Genomic DNA, 23,662 nt, shown 5'->3' on the forward strand with positions numbered 1-23,662 from the left:
CAAGCTTTTAAGCTCCACAGAGCTCTGAGGCCTTACCTAGGCATAGGTGGGAATTGCAAAGTGTAGGGTTCTCCACCCTACCTTGGCTTATGTGCTTCAAACCACTTATCAGGGGGTCTCCCCTGCTTGTATCTCTGATCTACACTAGAGTTTGTTTAAGGAGGCCTACTTCATAGCCCTGGAACATAAAAGAACACTGAATGTGGCTGATTTATCATACAGATGGCCAGACAGAAAACTTTTAACACTTATATTCATATTTTTGCATCAACATACGGAATATTTCACATTTAGTAGCACTTTTTAGTAGCATTTTTTTTACTTTCATATAAACCCATTGTAAAGGATGACTTTAATCTTACCATGCGCATGAAGTAAAAGTAAGAAACCGCAAAGCCTGTAAGTTTGCTGTAGTGCAGGAGTTCTCAACCGGTGGTACGTGGTACACTGGGCGGTGTAGGGTGGTATGCATGGCACCTGCTGCTGGGCAGTAAGACTGAGATGGGAGTTTCAGATGGCTGCAGCAGGCTCAGCCTGGCAGTCAGAGCTCCAGCATGTGGTTGTCATGTGCTTAAAAAGCCCTTCTGCCCATCTTGAGCTTCTTACCACCGTTGGCAGTTCCCTTTGCAGTCTTTGAACCCGGAAGTAATTGGTGAGGATGTCATTGCCAGTTACGTCCGGTGGTACTTCCATGGAGAGTGTTGGAGCAAGTGGCACGTCGGGGGGAGCAGTATTGAGAGAGGCTGCTGTAGTGAGTACCCACTAGGATTGGAAATGCTTGACGTGGTGTCACCAACTACAATAGTTCAGTTGCTGATACGTTGCTGCCCCGGGATACAATCACAGCTCGTTATCTGCTGGGGATCCTTGTGAAATGGAACAGGAAATGATGGCTTGAACTGGACCTCATCAGTTGGCAGTGATTGGCAATACACTCACATGAATCTTCTCCAGCCGATGGCTTCACCACCTTGGCAGTTCATCTGCATCCCTCCTGACCTGAGAATGCTTTCTCATAGTCTTGAGCAGGCACTGGCACCTGGTTCTAGCCCCACCTCTGGCACAAAAGCCCTACTGCTGGCTTAAGTTTTAGAAGACCATGCCGAAAAAGAACTGTTGTATCATTCTAGCCGGGGATGACTCCAGTGTTTGTCATATAGCATCCTGGGCACATTCTGTTGACCCTATGCCAATATCTAGAAACTGCAAGCAAAACCTAATGAAATGACATGCAAAATACAGCTTTGTGTTAACACATGTCTGTGGCCCAGCAGATCAAAGCAAAAAAGAGGGAGGAAGTGGTACTGCATGCCTGAGGATTGGATTCTAAGAAAATAATTAGCGTGCATAAATAGGTCTGGCTTATTGATTTGAAATGAACACAGGGCACATGGCCTGCACGCTTAGCTGAAAGTCTAACTGAACTCAGTGGGACTTACTTCTGAGCAGACATGTGTTGAAACAGAAATGACTGTTTCTTGCACCACAGGGCTGTAAATCTATGTCTTCCATCTTGGGTATTTACAGCGTGGAACTGTAATTGGTCTTGACCGTCTGGTGCAAGAGTAATACATACATTTCCGAACACAAATTTATGTGCATGCATGCATTTCATTTTTATGTGCACAGATTTAAAACATGGAATGCATTAAGTTGGCATGAGAACACGTGTACGTATTTACTTTGCAGTCCTTCAGCATGCTAAGCTGAGCAAATACCTGGAATTCCCAAAAATCAATCACTGCAGGTACTGCTTTTTCAAAGGATGTGGCTAAGGCAGTGTTTCCCAAACTGTGGGTCAGGATGCAGCAGAGGATCATGAGCCAAGTTTTGGCAGGTCGTGAAAAGTTTTTGAAATATTTAAAAAATCTACACCAACTTTGCAAGTACCTTTGCCTGGTTTGCAGAAGAAAATTGCAGCAGCAGCAAATCCTGATGGAGAGACTGCGCTCATGGCTGGAATGCTAAGCTGTGATATGAGGTCATCTTCATACTCCCAAATGAAAATGTCACATTTTCCAATTTGTAAGGAGTTGTTTCCAATATGTAAGGTCTCTACCACCATGATTCCCAAACTGATGGGTCGTGACCTGATTTTTGGTGCATCCCATAGCAGCTGAACAGAGCCTCCAATGAAAACACAAGCTGAAAGATCAGATAACTCAGTGTTTCTCAAACTGTGGGTCGGGTCATGAGCCAATTTCAGGTGGGTCCCCATTTATTTCAATTTTTTATTTTTAATATATTAAACTCGATGCTACCATGCTACATGACTTCATTTGGAAAATGTTACAGACCTGCAGTTTTAACAAGCGACTATGTATATTCTTTTAACAATGATAGTCAATGGGACTTACTCCTGGGTAAGTGCGGGAAGGATTGCAGCCCAGGATTGTCAAAAATTTTCCTACTTGATGATGTCGCTTCTGGTCATGACATCACTTCTGGTGGGCCCTGACAGATTCTCATTCAAAAAAGTGGGTCCCAGTCCTAAATGTGTGAGAACCACTGAGAAAACTAATTGCCTCAAGTCCTGAGACTTTTCAAAAATCAGAATTGTCATGCAAAGAGCTCCTGCAAGCATATGTAAATATAGGGAAATAAATGTTGGAGCATCTTTTTTTCTGATTATTATTATGTGTAAATGAGTAAAAATATTACTTTCTAGATTTTTAAAAGTCTTTTAAACCTATTGAGTACCTTTTGAGTCCCAAGTGGTCCCAATTGGGTTCCAATTGAGTACCTTTTTTAAAAAAGTGGGTTCCAGTGCTAAACAGTTTGGCAACCACTGTTCTAGCAGCTTCAGGAGTACAGCATCCTTATTATTAATTAATAATTTGCTATTATTAATAAACCAAAAATATGATTTCTGTTTGTTTGTCCAGTAAAGCTAGGTAGGTCCTGATAGAGTGTTGTTTTTAAAAAAGTGGGTCCCAGTCTAAAATGTTTAGGAACCACTGGGCTAACGAGAAGCTGCTCCTTTTTTTAAATGAGCAAATATTAATGGTGATCCAAGTTTATTGCATATTATTGTTTTAATTGTTTTTATCATATATCAATGTTTTTAGCATTGTTTTATCATTTTATTTGAGTGCCCTTCTCAGGGTAGAAAGTTGGGGTATAACAAAGAAATGTAAATTCAGAACTTCACACTTGCCACACAGCCTTCAATACCTGTTTTGTTTTTTTTAATTTCTATTTTTATTTTAATTCCTATTTCTAACTTTCTGAGTTTGCATTTGTAAATTTTTGGTGTTTTGAAATAAAATGATAAATTTTTAAAAAAAGGTGGGGTATAAATTCAATGAATGAATGAATGGCACATCTTGTATAAAGCACTTTGGCACTGGAAAAAGAAAAACTACAACTCCCAGGATGCTTTTGAATGCTCCACATCTGCCAGCACAGTGCCATCTGTTTGTGAAAGTAGGAGGGAGGCGCACAAAGAAAGGGAGATGAGGATGGAGAGAGGGGAGGAAATGCGAGCTGTGCAGAGGGCAGCTTATGCATGGGAGAACCAGCAGCAGCAGCAGCCTGTACCCCCCAGCAGCAGCAGAGGCAAATGGGTGAGGCTGAATGTTGGGGGCACGATTTTCTTAACCACCAAGCAGACCCTGTGCAGGGAGCAGAAATCTTTCCTGTGCCGCTTGTGTCTGGGAGAGGAGCTGCAGTCGGATCGGGTAAGCAGGGCACCTGCCCCCCTTCCAAAGGATCAGGCTTGTGTTGCACCCCTGGGTGCATCCCTACCTCTGCTTCTCCCAACTTTGGCTGCTAAAACACCTGGAAGGGGAGAGGACCAAGGGCGTGTTCACATGATCAGGAATACCCTGGAGTCACCTTGAGGGTACCTGTGCCAAAGAGCACTCCTTGGCAGGACTCACTTTTGCAAAGTCACATCTGCAAGCCGAGTGGGTCACTGGGTGCCATCTGGGTATGCACTGGGCATTCATTGGCTTGCATTGTGGAGATGCGGAATGGATATATGGGTATCCTGGCAATGACCCCATGTGCTTAAAAAGGCAAATCCTACAGAAGGAGCTGTATTCTGGAAGGGATCTAGCTGGGGCACACTAGGGGCCTAATCCCATCCAACTTTCTAGTTCCAATACAGCTGTGCCAACAGGGTACACACTACATCTTATAGTGGGGGGGGGGCAGTCATAGAGGCCTCCTCAAGGTAAGGAAACATTTGTTCCCTTACCTCAGGGCTGCATTGTGGTGGCATTGGTGCTGGAAGACTAGATAGGATTGGGTCTCAGATCTGTTAACACCAACACATTTTTTTAAAAGGCATGTTTGTACAAAAGCTGTGCCTCTGGGGCAACCGCAGCATCCCCACTGCTTTGTACGCCAGGGTCACGTGATGTGTGATGGTAAATTACCCCAAGGGAGGCAATTTTGCTGTTTGGCTCTCTGCTATTTCAGAAGCATCCAACTTCCTGGTAAAGCGGGTAGGTGGAAAAGCTCACCAAAGAGGTGCCCTTACTTGTTTTCCCTCCGGCATCATCCATGCTGCTTGTTTGCCCTGTGAGCCCTAACAGAAAACATGGAGTATTCTGACTCTCCCTCAGACTTATTTCTACAGACTTAGGTACCCCCTGCACCAAGGATGGAGTGTTGAAGTCAAATATTAGTCTTGGTTTTTGAAGCACTGGTAATGATATTAGTCAGGTGTTTAAGATATATTTGGCCATTGGGAGACAGAATGCAGTGTATGCTCACTTTAGAATCAGTTTTCAAAAACCGTAGCTTCAGACATAGGTGCTCACGCACTTCAAAGATCTTTGACTCACGAAGGCCAAGATCACAGCCAAAGATTTGGCTGGCTGTTTTTAATGGGAAAGTCATAAGAACATAAGAACAGCCCCACTGGATCAGGTCATAGGCCCATTTAGTCCAGCTTCCTGTATTTCACAGCGGCCCACCAAATGCCCCAGGGAGAACACCAGATAACAAGAGATCTCATCCTGGTGCCCTCCCTTGCATCTGGCATTCTGACACAGCACATTTCTAAAATCAGGAGGTTGCACATTCACATCATGGCTTGTAACCCGTAATGGATTTTTCATCCAGAATCTTGTCCAATCCCCTTTTAAAGGCATCCAGGCCAGACGCCATCACCACATCCTGAGGCAAGGAGTTTCACAGACCAACCACATGCTGAGTAAAGAAATATTTTCTTTTGTCTGTTCTAACTCTCCCAACACTCAATTTTAGTGGATGTCCTCTGGTTCTGGTGTTATGTGAGAGTGTAACGAGCATCTCTCTATCCACTCTGTCCATCCCCTGATGGGGATGTCAACCATCTTTATTCACTTCACAACTCTTTTAGTCAATGGCACAAAGCAGTTCTCAACTTTTTAGCAATAGGACCTACTTTTTTAAAAACAACACTCTATCAGGACCCACCCAGGTTTACTGGACTTAAAAAACAATCTAGGAAGAAATAATATTTTATTTATTAAAATAAATAATAATATCCTCAAAACTTTATCTCTCTATTTACATACATATTTGCACATAGGGTAATTAGCAGATATAGTATCTGATTTTTCAATGGCCTCAGGGCTTGAGGCAATTAATTATCTGACCTTTCCATTACGCTTTGACAACTCACTAGATTGCAACCCACCAGTGGGTCCCAACTCACAGTTTGGAAACCACTAGCATAAAGTCTTCTGGTCCTTAGGTGGTATGTAAGGGTTTCTTTTAACCCAAATGCTTTCCAAATTAATTCTTTCTAGCCCCTGCCTGACATCCCCTCGCCTAGACTCTAAACTCAGTATGAAGCTTTTCTCCCAACACTCAAGCCAATATTTTGCTTCCTTCAGTTCGTGATTTCTCCTTCTTCCCCCAGAGTTAGAATGTTTGTAGGCTTTCTATGACATCCCAGCAGTGGATGGCAGAGGGCATCTAAAAGACAAATAGTTGCCACTAGTTTGTAAATATGCTGATGTTGTGTAGTTGCAACCACAATTGCCCCAACTTGCTTTTTGCATTTTTTTTTGGTAGGATGAGACTGGTGCATATCTCATAGATCGGGACCCCACTTACTTTGGACCCATTCTGAATTTCCTCCGACATGGCAAGTTAGTCCTGGATAAAGACATGGCTGAAGAAGGTAAGTCTTCAGATTGGTGAAGTTACAGTACCCAGTTACATAGAACTTCTTGGTACTACACGGATTGATAGTGGAACGACTTGGGTGCCTGCACCAGGGATAGGCACCTCTGTGTTTCACAGCAGACACTTGGCAAAATTACTGGACTTAGTGGCAGACATTGGTTGTCTGTTGATACTTTCGTCTTGAAATATTTAAAAAATGTATCCTAAGAGCTCCTAAAATAATGAAGACATGTGATGGGAAATGTGCCACACATCTCCAGTGTGCCCCAGGCTTTAGGCACTACCTCAAAGGTGTAGAGGACATTTGCATAACCACCTTCTGCAAAGCACTCAACACCCTACACAACTGGATTGGAATCATATTTTCTCTGCAACAAGGAACTCTGGTTTGAGTACTAAAGTTCCATTAGGAGTACTGTCCACATCTATCTGAAACCCTGGGGAGTTGCTACCACTTATGTAGCCATTACGCAGTCTGATGGATCAATGATCTGACTTGGTTGAAGGCAGCTGCATGCACTAATTGGAACTTACACAACATGTTCAGATGTTCACAGTATCCGGCATACATCATTCTCCCTGGGCGCTCTCTCTCTCTCTCTCTCTCTCTCTCTCTCTCTCTCTCTCTCTCTCTCTCTCTCTCCCCTACTTAAGAACGTAAGAAGATCCTTGCTGGATCAGGCCAAGGGCCCATCCAGTTTCCTGTATCTCACAGTTTTTTAACCCCTCTCTTTCTCTTTCTGGCCTTCTCCCCTCTCTAGTTTTGCTTCCTCTTTCTCTCTCTGACTCGCCCCCTCTGTTTTTCCTTTTCCCCCGACTCGCTGACTGACCTTCTCCACCCTAACACTTGTTCCCCTCTCCTCCTCCTCCCCCCCCGCCATGCGCTCCGTCTCTTAGGCAGCTTAGGGCACAATCCTAACCAGGTCTACTCAGAAGTAAGTCCTATTTTGTTCAATGGGGTTTACTCTCAGGAAAGTGCGGTTAGGATTGGAGCCTTATTCTGCCACAGGCAGATGGACAACTCCATCTCTCATTCCTTCCCCTCCAGAACTGGCTCTTTTTTTCCTTTGGATGGTATCTGTGACCTCTGCTCCTTTGTCCAGCTCTTTGAGTTCCCTCCTTCTGTCCTTTTTTTATATTTATGGAGTGTTGGACTAGGACCAGTGAGATCCGAGTTCAAATCCCCATTCAGCCATGAAACTCTCTGAGTGGTCTTGGGCCAGTCTCTTTCAGCCTAACCGGCCTTACGAGGTGATTGTGGGAATAAAATGGGAGAGGACAGTGATGTATGTGACTTGGAGGAAGAGTGATGGAAAAAGGCATAAGTAAATAAAATATGCCATCTGCTAAGAAGGAAGCCTGTTTCCTACCCATCCCTGGGTAGGGGTTCAAGCTCTTAGCGATCATATTCATTCACCACCGATCATTCATCCAGTGCACTATGGAAGGAGGCTGAGATATGGTGAGGGCAAATTTCCAGGGAAGATGGCCTATCGGAAAGGATTCTGAGTGAAAACATCATGCTGGCTCCAAGGCGTTGTTCTGATTCCCCTGTGGGTTCATTAAATACCTATCCCCTTTGCTTGCTTGCGGAGAAGGTCACGTGTACCTCTGGAGAGGAGGTGGATGCAAATAACAACCGGCAAACCAAACGGAAGGCAAATTTTTATTTGCGTACATTGCAGGTAGCAACCTCCAAGCTCATTATCCCGAGGCTGTCACCAGTCGGCAACGGAAGAAGGAGCTGCTGTGGTCTTGTCACTGCAACCGTTTTAGGGAGATAGTGCTGAAATTCCAGCAGAAACAGAGTGAAAACATCCTAGGTCAGTGTTTCTCAACCAGCGGTACTCATACCACCAGTGGGACTTGAGGTGGTGTCTGGGGGGACCCCAGACCCCCACTGCCTGGCAGCGAGACCAGCAATGCAACACAACAAACTGCTGTAGGAGACTCAGCTCAGCTGGCAGAGATTTAGCATGCACTTTTTGTGTACTCTGAAAAGCCCACCCTGAGCCTCTTACTGGTGTTCATCGCATTGCACCTGGCCTTTCAATCCAGAAAGAACTGGCAGTGACATCATTGCCAGTTTCTTTTGGTGGTACTTTGAATAGATGGAGCATACACAGTGGTACAGTGGGGGACAAACTTTGAGAAACGCTAACCTAGGTTAACTATCAGAAAGCCTTGGGGCGGGTTATAGATGAGACTGCAAGGAGATAGTGTCTATTGTGCGTGATAATATCCTTTAGCCCAAGAGGCACCTACACTAAGGGCTCAATCCTAAGCAACTTTCCAGCACTGACGCAGCCAGGCCAATGGGTTGCACACTGCATTCTGGGAACAAAAGGGAACATTTGTTCCCTTACCTGTGGGCTGGATTGCGGCTGCATTGATGCTGGAAAATTGAATAGGATCGGGCCCTACCTTTCCAACATGCATACTGGATCTGTTCTGGAGGTCTGTCTGGAAGTCAGAACACAGCCCAGCACTGTTACACCAGCGCAAAAGTTCCACAAGGGATGGGCTGCATCTGCATGGAATTGTCAACACAGCCATCCATCATACAGATGTCTGTAACTTGGATGTCCATAACTCAGGGACCCAGCGTATGTTGTTCTATTTTATATATTATCTATCCTGCCTTTTAAAAATAAAATTGTCACAATGTGGCTCACAAAAGCACACTTAAAAGCATGAACAAGAACATGATAAAAGCACAGAAATCAAAAGCTTGACAAACCATCATGTCAGCACAGGATACAATCTGCCAACCGATACCTTGTGAAATAAAAATGTCTTCAGGTTCTTTTTAAAAACTGACAAGGAGAGGGCTAGATGGAATTCCTTGGGGGAGGTGGAAATGTGACACCTCTACTGAAAAGCCTTTATATCTGTTTCCCATCAATTAAATCTAATTTAGGCCCCAGTACTATCCAACTTTCCAAGGCTGGTGCAGCCATGCCAATGGGGTGTGCACTGCATCCTGCAGTGGGCGGAGGGGGGGAGAGAGGGGGGTAGTCATGGAGGCTCCCTCAATGTAAGGGAACATTTGTTCCCTTACCTTGTGGCTGCATCAGTGCTAGAAATTTGGATAGGATTGGGCCCTTAGGTCCAAATCCTAACCAACATTTCAGCACTGATATAGCGGTGCCAATGGGACATGTGCTGCATCCGGCACTTGGGTGGTGCTCATGGAGGCCTCCTCAAAGTAAGGGAATGTTTGTTCCCTTACCTTGAAGCTGCATTGCCTTTATGTCGGTGCTGGAAAATGGGTTAGGATTGGCAGAACCACTGAACAGCAAAGCTTGCTTAATGTATCTGAAGGTCATCTATTCTGTCTCCTTGCACAGAGACTGCATCCATTGCATTCAGTGCATTTATAAGCATGCATAACTCTGCTTCTGCGGAAGGAAGGAGATGTGTGAGTCACTGAAGTCATCCCCCCTGACCTTCTGGAAATTTTATTCAACCAACGCTTTGGCTTTCAGCCACCATTGCCTATACACATTCAAGCATATCTTCACAAGGGCTAGAAACCTGGTTATTTTTTTTTTTTTGGGTGGGGGGGGGAGGGAGAAAGAACAAGTATGCTGTGATTTTTCAGGAAGCCAGATTTCTGTGCACATCACTACATTCTGTGGTTTTATTTTAATTATAGTGCTTCCCATCTGAATAGTGCTTTCAAAGGTTCAAAGTGTGTTCTCTGGTTGTACATAAGATCCCTCTATTGCAGGTTGGGGGCTGAAAGTGAGAGGGAGTGGCTTGCATAAAACCATCTAATGAGTTCATGGGAAAGGGGAGATTTGAACTGGGGATGTCCTGAATCATACCTCAGTCTGCTAGCCGCTGTACTGCACCACTTTCTGTTGTTAGACAGAGTGTGGAGTGAGTTCTGTGGGACGTACTTCCTAATAAGTAGACTCAAGAATCCAACTCCCCCCCCCCCAAGTCCTGCTTATAGCTGGTTGTGTTTCAAAAATTTGATCTTGTTATCTTAAGCATTATAGCACACAATTATTTGGATTTGCTCAAGTTGCTGAACATAAAAGCTCCTGTTATCGAAAATTATGCTCTAGCCAAAGTTTTGATATTTTTATCAAGAGTTGGTGCCAAATGTGGCTCACAAGACAGAGTGCTGCTTCATCTGATATCTCTGTTTGAGTTTTTAGGGGTCCTGGAAGAAGCCGAATTCTACAACATTGGCTCACTCATCAGACTAATAAAGGACAGGCTGGAGGAAAAGGACTACACTGTAACACAGGTGTGCTGAGATGCGGCTACAGAAGGCCTATTTGAGAAAAAGAGGATATCAGCAGAGGGAATTTGTGTGTAAACCTGGGGGAATGGGCCTTTCCAATGGCATAGCATCACAATTGTTGCAAGGATCCGTGTGCAAGAAGTCTTGCGAAAGTGGGCCAGTTTTTTTCCATCTCTCGCGAAGGAAACAAATGAAGGTCGCCTGGTTTCACTTTTAAGCGTTCACTCCTCTAAATATCAGAATGCAATTTTAATGGCAAGGGAAGCTTCAAAATAAATAAGAAGAAAGAATCATTGCTGGAAGGGGCCCTCTCTCTGAGCTTGTACCACTTTGCAAGGCTCGGGGATGTGGGAAGGGGTGTACAGAGAAGATTTGGCTTTGTTGGGGTGGGGGTAGGGAGTGGGAGTCTGTGAACCCTCAGTGGAATGGGAGTGTTGCCAGCCCCTGCTTTCTAAAGGGGTTCTTGTACTTTTAATAGCAACGAGATAAGGAGAGGGCACACTTTCTGAACCCCTTGTGTTGGCTGAGCGTTTTGCTGTTGTGCAACCTTGCTGTGAAAGGCAGGGAAGTCTTTGGATTGGGAGTTGGCAACTGAAATGGAGTGGAAGGCTCGAGAATGATGTTGAGCTTAAGCCCCAGCTAGGGGAAGAAAAAGCAACCCAAAACAAAAAACATCCTAACAATGAGCCAGCAATTGTCCCTACAGTGTATCTCTATATTTTTATTTCTCTATGCAGGTATTTGACTTGGTGTAATATTTAGCTGCTTTCCCCCACCCCTAAAAATGTGATCTGGCACTGCTTGATGTTGAGAGCAGGCAACAGCTATGTCCTTAATGGAGATTCTACCTGGGAGGAAGGGTCCCGCACTCCTCTTACACTCCTGTCCTATTCCTCCTAGCTACCTCCGAAGCACGTGTACAGAGTACTGCAGTGTCAGGAAGAAGAGCTCACACAAATGGTTTCGACGATGTCAGACGGCTGGCGCTTTGAACAGGTTCGTGGGGCAGGACAGGCTGTCGTATTCTCCTCCCCAAATACCAAAGATGTTTGGTCTTGATCACTTTTATAGAGTCCCAAAAGTCTTTGCTTACCTTTGTTTATTGCCTTTTGTTTTTTAAAGTGACTCAGAATTGTAGACTTGAGTGGGAAGACAGGAAGAATTTTTATTTATTTTTTCACATTTTGATCCTGCCCTTCCTCCAAGGAGCTCAGGGTGATGTACACAGCTCCTCCTCTCCTTTTGTCCTTACAACAACCCTGTGAGGTAGGCAAGGCTGAGAGATAGTAACTAACCCAAGGCCACTCAGGAAGCTATATGGCTAATTTGAATCTGGATCTTCCGGATTAATTCCCAAATCACTACACCAGGGATATGAAACTTGTTTCATACAGAGGGTGAAGTTAGCATTTGTGGTGTCTGCTGAGGGCCAGAAGTGACATCATAAAGCAGCCGATGGCCAGAAATAAGCACTTTGCTCTCACGAAAAGGATCATGGGATGTGGATCTGAAACTACCCCGGGGGAAGGTGGGCTGGGGAAGTGCTGTCCTAACAGTTCCCTCAGGCAGTGCTGTTCTCTATAGGAGCTGGTGGTGTGAGCTCCTTGATCTGGGCCTCTTTTGCCTTCCCTGAGAGCAGATAGGCCTTTGATAGTCCCATGGAAATGGGGAATGGGCTGCTCCAACAGGCTCTTGGTGTCTCCTCAGGAGCTGATGGCAGGAGCTCCTTGGCTTGGGCTTCTCATTGCCAGCAAAAATACTAAAATGGTACTCTTTAAAATGGAGTCAGCAGGCTAGAGGAACCTAAAGCTGCCATTCCATGGCCCTCCAGGGCCAAAACAGGGGACTGTAGTCACCCCACCCATATCACAGTTTAGGTTGCCTGGAACTGTTATTCAGTGGAATGGGGATTACATTCATGGAATCATAGAGTTGGACGGAAACTACAAGGTCATCTAGTAAGAAATCCTCCTGGAGCATCTGCAGCAGATACCTGTTGAGCCTCTACTTGAAGATCAGAGGGAGAATCCACCAGCTCCCTCGGCAATCTGTTCCACTGCCAAACCACTCTTACCATCAAGAATTTCTTCCTGATGTCCAATCAGATTCTCCTCTCTTGCAGTTTGTACCCATGATCTAGTTCTGCTCTCAGAGGCAATTGAGAACAAATTTGTCCCTTCTTCCAGTTGACAGCCCTTCAGGTACTTGAAGAGCACTATTCATGGTTGTCAAGGCTGCCACCACCACGGAAAATGATGTACGGTGGATGTTTTTGCTTGTCCGTGCATCTTCTCTGCCATTCCAAATTCCCCTGCTTTCACGCCCTCCCATCCCCATGTTGTGGAATGATGTTGATTTGCAAAATGTAGACAAATAAGTACTTCAGATATAAATGCCACAGATATAAATAGAGCAAACAAAATAAATTCTTGTAATTAATAGCATCATGTAAGTCTTAAACGAGATCAAGCCAAACTGTGTTTTTACAATCTGTTATTGAGAATGAGTTTGTCATATGTACTATTACCTAAGACCGTACTTCACAATCTGAAAAAAAATTGAGGTACAGCTTTGATGAGCTACAATCAATTGCAGATGGATTAATTTGATGAAGTGCAATTAATTTAGAACAGGGGTGTCAAACATAAGGCCCATGGGCAAAATGCAGCCCCTGGAAGTCATTATCAAGCCACCATTATATTTGGGCTCACCCAGCTTGATAATTGGACTGTCTTATATCTTGAAAATACAGGCAAGATTTGCACATTTTCTCTTCTGCCATTTACAGCTAATGAGATTCTATGTGAGAACAAACTTCTTATTTCTGGCCATCCTCTGCTTAATGATGTCACTTCCTGCCTAATGATGTCATTTCTGACTCTCAGAAGGCACCATGAATGCTAATTTCGGCCCTCTGTATGAAACAAGTTTGACATCCCTGCTTTAGAAAGCCACTTTTGCTCTCTTTTAAGTCTTTTTACCCTTTCCCATATGTGGCATGTGACACTCTTGCTGGTACAATTAAGCTTTAACCTTGGTTCCGAACAAATAACAAAACATCTTGTGGCTTTGTTGTTGGTTATCTCTTTGTTGTTTTTGCTGCCCCCTGAATATTTCTGAGAATATTTCTGAGAAATAACGTCTTCCACAAACTTCAGCAGGCATATTTTGGGGGGTCAAGTGGTATGAACATGATCTCCTATCCCAAAAGAAGCTACTGTCCCATCCTTCGATTATAGCCCAGCTCCTAGTTAAAAATAAACAAAATTCTGCAAAAGAAGCAAATTGGAGTAGTGCACGAAGAACACCTAATTTTACATTACAGTCAAGAGTATTCCTTTCTTTGTAATTCCCAAAGAACAGTAGTGCACGAAGAGAACACCTAATTTTACATTACAGTCAAGAGTATTCCTTTCTTTGTAATTCCCAGCTGGTGAATATCGGGTCTTCCTATAATTATGGGAATGAGGACCAATCAGAGTTCCTGTGTGTGGTTTCGAAGGAGCTGTGCAGCTCGCCGAATGGCTTGTGTGCTGAGTCCAGTCGGAAAACCAAGGTGAGAGCTATTATTATTATCCTAACTGTCAATCACAAATGCCAGCTTTTCAGCTGGCACGTGGCACACCTCTTAGAAGCAGACAGACAAAAAGAAAAATTTCTTTACCCAGTACGTAATTAATCAAAAATTGAAACCCCATTCTTGGGACATGTCGGCACCACTGGCCCCAAAAAGCTGAAGCAAAACCATAAAGTGATGGTTATCCCTGGAAGTTTCTTGTGCTTATGGACAGTCTGGTGTTGGTGAGTCAAAAACTGGGGACAGGTGAAAGATTTAAAAAGGCAGCTCAGAGCTCTTGGGCCAAACTTGGACTGGAACTGCTTTAGTTGTGGCATACCAGAATCTAATAGAAAACTTCACAGCATACACAGTGCACCGAGCTCGCCTTGAAATGCAAACTGTCAGACATCCAAAATAGTTGCAGAATTTGGAGAGGGAGCTGAACTACAGATAAGCCAAACAAAATCAGAACAATTTTGCTTTCATATTTCTCCAGTAGTACAACAGTACCTAAACACCATCTCAGATATTCCCATCAACACGGACTCTATAGGGTACCTGGGCATTAGTGTCCAGATGAGAAAGTTGTCAGTGCTGCGTAAATGGAACTACTGAACAATAATCTTATCCTAAAACAAATTCAATGAGATTTTTGTTTGTGCTCCAGAATGTGATTATTTTTTCTTGGGTGCCTTTTGGTGGTAAAAAATGACTGCCTTCCTTGAATTGGCTTTCTACTTTCAAGCAACTTCTTGCATGAGTCCATCTGACAGTATTTAAAAATGGCAAAAAATTGATTATTCATCAAAGGAAGCAGCCAAGATTATCCAAATGCCTTCTGTATTGTTTAGCCAAGCAGGAATGATTGGGAATCCCAGGCTTAAGATGGTATGTTGAGTCATAGCAAATAACCAGCACATGTTCTCGATTCAAAGAGATAAAACAAAGCTGTGGGTTACAACGGAGTTGGACCCACAGTTAATGCCTCCTGGGTCATCTTCAGTTTTCCCAGATCTATCCACTTGCTAGCATGTTCTTCTGGGTGAACTAGAATCGCCAGGGCTGCTCTTGCAAGTGTGTCTTCTCTTACTTCCTTTTTTTACTGCATGCTGGGATGTAGAGCACAGAGGAGAATCTGGAGCAGGAAGAGCAGAATGAACAGGAGCAGGAGCAACGGCAGGAGCAGGAAGAACAAGAGCGGGAAGAGGAGACGGCGGAAGAGGCACAGGAGGAGGAGGAGGAGGAGGCCGAGGCAGCAGAAGATGCAGAGGAGGAGAAAGGGGCAGCAGATCTCTGAGGTTCAAGATGGCGACCGACCAAACCAAGCCTGAAGCCATCAGCTTCCTTCCAGTAGGAGCTGGTGGCAGGGAAGCAAGAAAGTGATGGAATGCCCATGCAAGGAGAAAGCAATATACCAGGAGCCAAGGGCTCAGTGAGAGATGGGGAGGATTTGTTGTTGGGGGCTGCATTGAGATGTAAGCTATTTTTTGATGCTTAATATGTAGCAGGTCTCTAGATCTAGATTCTGCAGCTCCTCTCCTGATCTCCTCCTGGCTTTGGGATTCCTTTCACCACATCTGCTCTTTCCACCATGCTCCCCCTTCCCTTGCTGAATGATATCTTATTTCTTCACACCCCACCTTCTTAGGAGCCGGAGCTCCAGCCTCCTTTTCACTCCCTGTACCAGGAGTCTTGTTTTGTAGCCTGGTCTGCCCTCTCAGATTTGGGGGGGCTGGAGCACTCCTAGGGAACATCGAGTAAAATCTTGCTGTGGATGTGTCTTTGAGGGTGACCCTCACAGTTCTAGGATGGAGGATTGTGGAGCAGAAGGCGATGACCGTGAAGGGGCACCTGCTGACACATGAAGCTGCCTTGATAGGGGGTTAGTCTGTCTAGGCCAGTTCAACCTGTTCTGACTGGTAGAAGCTCTCAGACAGAAGTCTTTCTCAGTCAAGTCTTTGAGATCTTTTTCACTGGCAAGGCCAGAGATCGAGCTTGGGACCTTTTATAGGCAAAGCATGTGCTTTGCATTCTTTCAGTAGCTGCAGCCTCTCCCCTGTTAGATATACCCCCCCAAAAGCCCCCCCCCCCCAAAACCCTCCCATTTTTGTGCTTAGACTGAATTATGCAGAACTACATTTCTGCAATTTGCACAAATTGGTTGTGGGGTTTAGGAATAAGGGAAGAGTGTAGTCTGGAGAAACTCTAGGTAGTGATGGTGAAGAACATGAGCTGTTGGGGGGTGTCAAAGAACTGTGCAGAGCGTCGTAGAACATCTGTCACATACTCACCCCTCCCTGACACCTTGGTTATTTACCTTGCAGAGCCACGGTCTGACTTTTGTCTCTCCATTTTTTTTCTCCCATGGAACCCTGAAAACTGGAAACTTAATTGGGATTCTCAAGAAGCCAAATTCTGTGATGGTGTCCAGATGTTGGCCACAATCCATTACAGAGAAGTGCATTTAAGAGCATTGCTTTTGACTGGAGTTGTAAGGGAGCATAGCAGTCCTCTTCAGCAGTGGTGTCCCGAGGGCATGTGTCACCCAATGCAGCCTGCATGAGCTCAGCATTCTAGAACTTTGGAGGTGACATAATTATGTAATTGCATCTCTCCTGACCTGGCAGCCTATCGCATTGCCTTTATTGTGATAAGCCCACCTCTTGACCGCCTCAGTTCGGTGATCTCCAGCCCTCTCCGGTCCCAGTTGCTTTATGTTCTCACCGGCAAGTGGCACAAACATGATTGTCGGCAAGAGCATGAGTCAGCAGGGCCCAGTGAGGGCCAAAGATTGCCAAACAAAAGCTCAGGCGGTGTGATGTTACCCTGTCCTGAGAGTGACACCTGATGCTGCCCGCGCCAGCCACACCCCCATTGTGACGCCACTGCTCTTCAGCATGATCACACAAGGTCTCTTCTTGGAAACACGGGCCTCATCTTGGAAGATGAGGAGCTGCTTGTCCTTTGCATGCAAAGGTCTGTGTCTGCCCTTTTTGTCTGAACAAAACCCAATGGTCTGACTGAGTTGGCTTAGAGAAGCAGGAAATAATATTGCTTCCTGCACATGTGACCCATTCCCTCAAAAGCCACACAGCAATTTCAACCAGTGTTCTCCAGGTGGTTTACCAAACAAAATGAATGAGAAACTGGTCCTCTGTCTCGGAGAGGGTCACAGTCTGAGAAGAAGCACAAGAGAGACATCAGCAACAACCACTGGAGGAATGCTGTGCTAACATGAAGAGAGACAGTTACTTTTCCCCTGCTAAATACGAGAGCCGCCACTGTGCACTTGCCCATTTAGCAGGAGAAGTGGAGATGTGAGTGGGGTAGGGCTCTGTTTTCTATTATGAAGAAAGTTTTGGGGTGTTACTGAGACTCAAGTGCTTTCCAAGTCTTCCATGTCATCTGCAACAAGAGGTTGGAGGATTTGGTTCTGGGAGTTGCAGGTAGGTCTCTCTTTTCACCACTGTGCAGGACAAATCAGCTGCATTTGGCATGTCCTATAGCCCCATCAAGTATTCAGAAATGTTTTTTTTTTTTCTTTATCCGTTGTTCTTCCCCTTTTCCCCTTTTCTGCATTCTCTGAAGTTGTCTTAGTACTTTTTTCCCTTGTACCTTGATTTTTTTTTGGGGGGGGGGGCTTTGTTCTCATCACTCTAAGCTGTTACAAACCAGATGTCTCAGGGTGTGATGCTGATGATGATCAATATGTTTGATTTTAATTTCTAAAGCTTTATTTTTGTACTGTACTTTTAAAAAATAAAACACAACCTGGGTTGGGTTAATATTGCATTTTTCCCCTTTTCCACCACACCTCTTGCTTGTTGCATTTTGTTTTTTGACAAACTATGTTTGGGGTCATAACTTCTGTCATTGCTCTGTGACTGATCCTGGCGGTGAGTCACACCCTCCTCTATTCCCAGAGTTGGACTTCCATGTTATCACAGCGACCCCTACTGGGCAGAACAAAGCACAACAGCCACAGAGTGCCTTTTCTCTCTTTCCTCCCCCTACTCCACTCCAGGTTTGTTGGATGGGAGGGATCCTAACTATCATTTTAACTATACACATGTCTGCACTACACATTTTAAACCAGTTTCAATCCTGGCTAACAGTCATGGTTCGCAACACCAGCTGACCTAGGAAGTGTCATTTGGGGGAAGGGTTTAGGGATCACTGACAAAGGATTTTTCTGCACCTTGTCTCAAACTACAGTTCCTAAAGCTCTTTGCAGGGGGGGATCATTATAGTTTTAATCACTTTTACACATGGAAGATGTGTTCACACCACCCAATTGCTTCTTAACAGGAAAAGCGACACACTAGCCTTCTTCCAGAATGTTCTGTTCTTGCTCAACTCCCATTAGCAAAGAGTAGCACAAGAGTTAGGTGCGGGAGAGTATCCGAGCCCCCCCCCCCCCAGAAAGTGGCAAGCTGGTCTGTCTTTATGTATGAAAAGCAACACGGGGCACAAGTCTAACCAGGTCTACTCAGAAGTAAGTCCTATTTTGTTCAATGGGGCTTACTCTAAGGAAAGTGTGGTTAGGATTGCAGCCACAGCCTCTAGTCACCCCTAAAGACTAACCAATTTATACTAGCATAAGTTTTTGTGGACTAGGACCTACTTCATCAGGTGCAGGTCTTGAGAGATCAGGCTCTGTTACAACCTGTAGAGTAACATATATGCAAGACATGCAACCAAACTGCATTTGGTTTGGAATAAGGACAGTCACTCATTGCATGACTAATTCCTTGGCTATTTTATCCCTTCATTCATAGGATTAAGCTCTAATAGGTAACTATTTTTCCTGCCTAAGGGCACAATCCTAACCCCTTATGTCAGTGCTTTCCAGCACTGACATACGGGCAATGCAGCTCTGAGGTAAGGGAACAAACATTCCCTTACTTTGAGGTGGCCTCTGTGAGTGATACCCAACTGCAGGATGCAACACATGTCCCATTGGCACTGCTATGCCAGTGCTGGAAAGCACTGACATAAGGGGTTAGGATTGTGCCCTTAGTATTTTCATTAACAACTGTAGTGTTCTGGGTCTCACTGTACGTTCCTTAATGGCCACTGATGTCCCATACTGCTGTGATCCTACCTTTTATTATTTTTCCCCCCTGTGTGTGTAATAGATAGATGCACCTGTCTACTGAGGATTTCACTTCATGCATCTGTTAAAGTGAGCTGTTGACTATGAAAGTAAATTGGTTAATCTTTAAGGTGCCACAAGGTTGTTTGTTGCTGTAGTAGACTAATGGCTGCCGCTCTGGATACTTTATTCAGGAGCAGATCTGCTGGTGGACTGGGAGCTCCGCTCCACTGATTGAGATTGAACCCAGGCAGCAGATCTGTTGCAACTGCTCCTGGGGAGTATATTTAATATTTCTTATGCCTATTCAGCTATTGCAGAGAACAACCTGCAGAAGAGAGTTCCTCTTGAATAAGTAATCGGCTTTCCTGCAACTGACCTTGAAAGCAAAATTCTAATCAGTGACACCACCTGGGATGCAGAATGATCTACACCAGAGCTGACTAGGATTCATCTCTGGGATAAAATCTGGTGTGAATATCCCTTAGGAATTTTTAGATTGGGCTTCTGGCTGGTCTGTTCATTTCTCCTGTTGCATAGTGTGGCTGTTGACTGGGGCAACTACATTTTTCTTTCCCCTGTGATAGAGACACTTGGAGGCCTTCTGGGAGGCTGCATGCACACAACTACCAATAAGCACTCTTAATTTTGACAGAGAAAAGGTTACTTTCTGGAGTACCAACACAATTATTTTGAATAGAAGCCAAACAATTTTAAGAAGTAAATGCCTCCAAATGTCCTATTGATGCCTACCTGTGGTGGAATGGTGGCCATACACTTGTGTCTGAAGGTATGTACTAACTCCTGAATAAATTTCACAGACCAATACTACTATCTCCTTTTCTTCTTGGCCACAGGAGTGGGGTGGAAGGGTTCATTTCATCAAGACATTTCAACTCTGCAACTGTTTCCACTTTTGTTTGTGTCAAACTCTGCTTTCCAGGGTACTTCATTACCTGTTCCTAGTCTGTAAAAGTTTTAGAGCCGAAATGTGTTAAAATCTTGAGAGATTCAAGGCACATGACTCCCTCCTGCCTGACATATTTGCCTCCCTGTACTTTCCTGCCTCAGTCTGGACCCCCAACCCTAGGTGCCTTTTTTCTTGAGATCTCCTCAGGTTCTGCTTATTACTAGGAGCTTCTTATCACTCAGACTTCTCTGCTGCCAATGGTAGCAAGGAAGAGAAGGGAAAGTCTCCATTATGTTCATGGAACATAGGCACATAAGGCTTGTTTGTATGTTTAATTTCGACCTTGAACCTAGTAACTTAATCTGGCTAGTAATTTCATTTGTTCTGGAACCACAGTTTCGCTGTCTCAGTGCATCTCCAGGGGGGCCGTGACATCATAAGAACATAAGAGCCCTTGCTGGATCAGGCCAAAGGCCCTATATCTCACAGTGGCCCACCAGATGCCTCAGGGAGCACACAAGGCAACAAGAGACCTGCATCCTGGTGCCATTTCCTTGCATCTCGCATTCATGATGTCACTTCCAGGTTCCCCCAGAGAAGGAGGTCTCCTCCTCTTCATGTTTGATAAACACGATACTGTAGCTGCTGCTGTGAATGTGCATGCGCTTCAGCCGCTCTTCTGACTCAAGAAGCGGCTGGAGAACATGTGCATTCACACTTTGCAGTGCTCCCTTCCAACCTGGCACCTGGGGTAGACTGCCCCCTGCCCTTCTGCTTGCTAAGCCATTGGGCTGCCCCAACTGGAAATCTGGGACTACGGGCAGAAAACCCAGCTTAATTGCTTACTGGCTGTTATTTCTCAACTGCGGTATTTTATTTTTATTTTAAAGATTCTGTCCCACCTTTCAGCAAAAGCGGTCAGGCACAAACAACCCCTTGTGGATAGTTGATGGTGTAGATTACGGCTAGTTCTTTATATGTTGTTGAGAAATGTGTGCGCCAAACTACACGGACATGTGAATATCTGGACTCCATGTCCAGTCCAGTGGGATCATAGACATAGTGCTAGGGGTATGCCACATGAATCAAGTTCATTGATTTGAAATGAAGAGTAGTCCTGGGTATTTATGGGTGCATTTGCCTTAGACTGACCAAATGCAGAGTTTTGAGCAGGGAAATGGGAGGGGGTGCTTCACAGGGGCACATTAGCATGAACAAACTTTTCAGTTAGCAGCATTAGACACACCAGACCGTTGATGTCAACACTAAGAACATAAGAACAGCCCCACTGGATCAGGCCATAGGCCCATCTAGTCCAGCTTCCTGTATCTCACAGCAGCCCACCAAATGCCCCAGGGAGCACACCAGATAACAGGAGACCTCATCCTGGTGCCCTCCCTTGCATCTGGCATTCTGCCATAGCCCATTTCTAAAATCAGGAAGTTGCACAAACACATCATGGCTTGTAGCCCGTAATGGATTTTTCCTCCAGAAACTTGTCTAATCCCCTTTTAAAGGCATCCAGGTCAGATGCCGTCACCACATCCTGTGGTAAGGAGTTCCACAGACCAACCATGCGCTGAGTAAAGAAATGTGTTTTATTTATTTTGCAGCCATTGGTCCACATACCAATTGCCCTGTGAAAGGGTCCAACAAACAAGCCTAACATGCTGCTGGAAGTTTAATGTTTTAGCTGTGGTAGCAATTGGCTACCAATTGTAGTTGCAATTGAGCACATCTCAACCCTATCTCTGACCAGGTGCCATGTTGCTAGAATGAGAGGGCAAGATGATTTAGGGCCCAATCCTGTCCAACTTTCCAGTGCCGGTGCAAGTGCAATGCAGCCGTGAGGTAAGGAAACAAGCATTCCCGTATCTCGAGGAGGCCTCTGTGACTGCCTCCCCACCACAGGATGCAGTGCATGCTGCATTGGCATGGCTGCACCTACACTGGAAAACTGGATAGGATTAGGCCCTTAGTGTCACCATTCTAATTTAGGCCCAAAGCTAAACAAACCATGCTTTTACAAAGGAAAAAAAAAACAACAACAATGTAAGCTTTAATTATGCTGTGACACAAGATGATCGACCTCTTGCTACCAGGAGCACAGTAGCAGGATCACAAGTTTGTTATCACTGGAAACTGCAAACAATTTGGGCACCATGTTTGCTACAAGTTTATACCAGTTCCCAACTCATGTTATTGACATAGTGTCTCCTCAAAGCCCTGGAAATTTGCTTAGTAGGTGCTGGGACATTTGTACTTAAGATCCTTTGACCCCTCCCCATAGGACTATCTTACTCTTGTTTAGGAGCCAAGACAAATCTGAAACTGGTTTAGTTGCATAGTGAGACATAAACATTCACAGGAAAACAGCATTTCAGAAAATTCCATCTCAATCCCAAGAAACAATTGCATTTTGTGTCTCTAAATGCCAGTGAATCAGGCACAACTGTTGTATTAAATTTTGAAACAACCAATTAACTTGCAATGCTATTTGCACTTACCTGGGAGTAAGATTGGACACAGTAACATTTACTTCAGAGTAAGTATGCATGGGACTGAGCTGTTACCCGTTAAAATATTACTTTCTTCAGTAATTGGACAAAGGCAAGTTTAACCAGGTTGTTGCTACTAGGAGCACGTGGAGCTATTCTTGAACAAAATAATGTAGAGTGATAGTGACACAAGTTCAGTATGTAACAAATACTTGACTCTGATATGACTGGGGATATTTTAAATGTATCAGTGAAGTGCAGTGAATTCAGGTTTCCATTGGGGTTGCCATGACAGGATATTGGCAAAAAGTCTTTTACAATTGAAAATGATAGTGTGAATCTTTCTTCAGTTCTGAGGGGGGGGGGATGTTAAAGGCATAAGCCTTCCATTGTCCCACTCCACCCTCTTTATGATAAAGACTCAAAGCCAAGAACTTCCCTCTTTCAAGCAATCAGCATCCTGTGGCAGGGCTACTGCTGAGCAGAGATATAGGCCTAACATTTAGTGGACCAGGGGCCCAATCCTATCCAATTTCCATTGCCAGTGCAGCTGTGCCAGTGGGGTGTGCGCTGCATCCTGTGGTGAGAAGGCAGTCACAGAGGCCTCCTCAAGGTATGGGAACATTTGTTCCCTTACCTTGGGGCTGTATTGCAGCTACACCAGTGCTGGAAAGTTGGATAGGATTGGGCCCTAGGTTGGTCCGACTAAAAGGCAAATTAGGAACATGGTAGGAATTCTGTCTGGATAGGTGTGTGATGGTCTTCTTAGCAGCCCTGGGACTGGCTTCCTGGCACCCGATGTGCTGTAACAGTGCTGCGATGGGTCCCTTTTCGAATACCTCAGGATATTCACTTTTTGACCTTCTTTAAAGCAAACCACATTAACTACCTTTTGGGAGCGATGTGGAGGCAGGAGAGTACTGTATTATTATTATTATAAATACCTGTTATTATTATTAATTGCAGGGAACCATCTCTATTGTTCCTCACTGTGAGGGATAGTCTGCATTTTAGTTTCATTTGAAGAAATCTGTCTCACTTGCCCTTACTGGGCTTTGTAAGGATCCTTCTGTTTATACACCAAAATGCCCTGGAAGATCAGGTGGAACTTGGCCAAATAGTTGTAGGATGTCCCTAAAATTGAGGACATCTGAACAAAGATAGTAAGGACGAGAGGTGGTTCCTTCATTCAGGGAAAGGTACTGGAAAGCATTCT

General features: G+C 44.7%; 1 protein-coding gene across 2 annotated transcripts; it reads left to right on the forward strand.

The window, feature by feature from the left end:
* The first annotated feature begins 3,455 nt into the window (after positions 1-3,455).
* Positions 3,456-17,746, forward strand: KCTD17 (potassium channel tetramerization domain containing 17). Of its 2 annotated transcripts, none has more exons than XM_066633850.1 (6): positions 3,456-3,680; positions 6,013-6,121; positions 10,296-10,387; positions 11,285-11,380; positions 13,815-13,940; positions 15,064-17,746. In XM_066633850.1, the coding sequence occupies exons 1-6, from the start codon at positions 3,456-3,458 to the stop codon at positions 15,238-15,240; spliced, it is 825 nt and encodes a 274-aa protein (XP_066489947.1). In that variant the 3' UTR covers positions 15,241-17,746. The 2 variants fall into 2 exon arrangements, with proteins under 2 accessions (XP_066489947.1, XP_066489948.1); XM_066633851.1 differs by having other exon boundaries at positions 3,461-3,566.
* Positions 17,747-23,662: the final 5,916 nt, after the last annotated feature.

Source organism: Tiliqua scincoides, chromosome 7 (genome assembly GCF_035046505.1).
Source record: "Tiliqua scincoides isolate rTilSci1 chromosome 7, rTilSci1.hap2, whole genome shotgun sequence".
NCBI classification, from domain to species: Eukaryota; Metazoa; Chordata; class Lepidosauria; order Squamata; family Scincidae; genus Tiliqua; species Tiliqua scincoides.

Bases quoted from the DNA above. Each gene is read 5' to 3' on its own strand.
- KCTD17 (XM_066633850.1), top strand. From the start codon at position 3,456: ATGAGGATGGAGAGAGGGGAGGAAATGCGAGCTGTGCAGAGGGCAGCT. The intron at 3,681-6,012 runs GTAAGCAGGGCA...TTTTTTTGGTAG, and splicing joins AGGAGCTGCAGTCGGATCGG to GATGAGACTGGTGCATATCT. The intron at 10,388-11,284 runs GTGTGCTGAGAT...TATTCCTCCTAG, and splicing joins AGGACTACACTGTAACACAG to CTACCTCCGAAGCACGTGTA.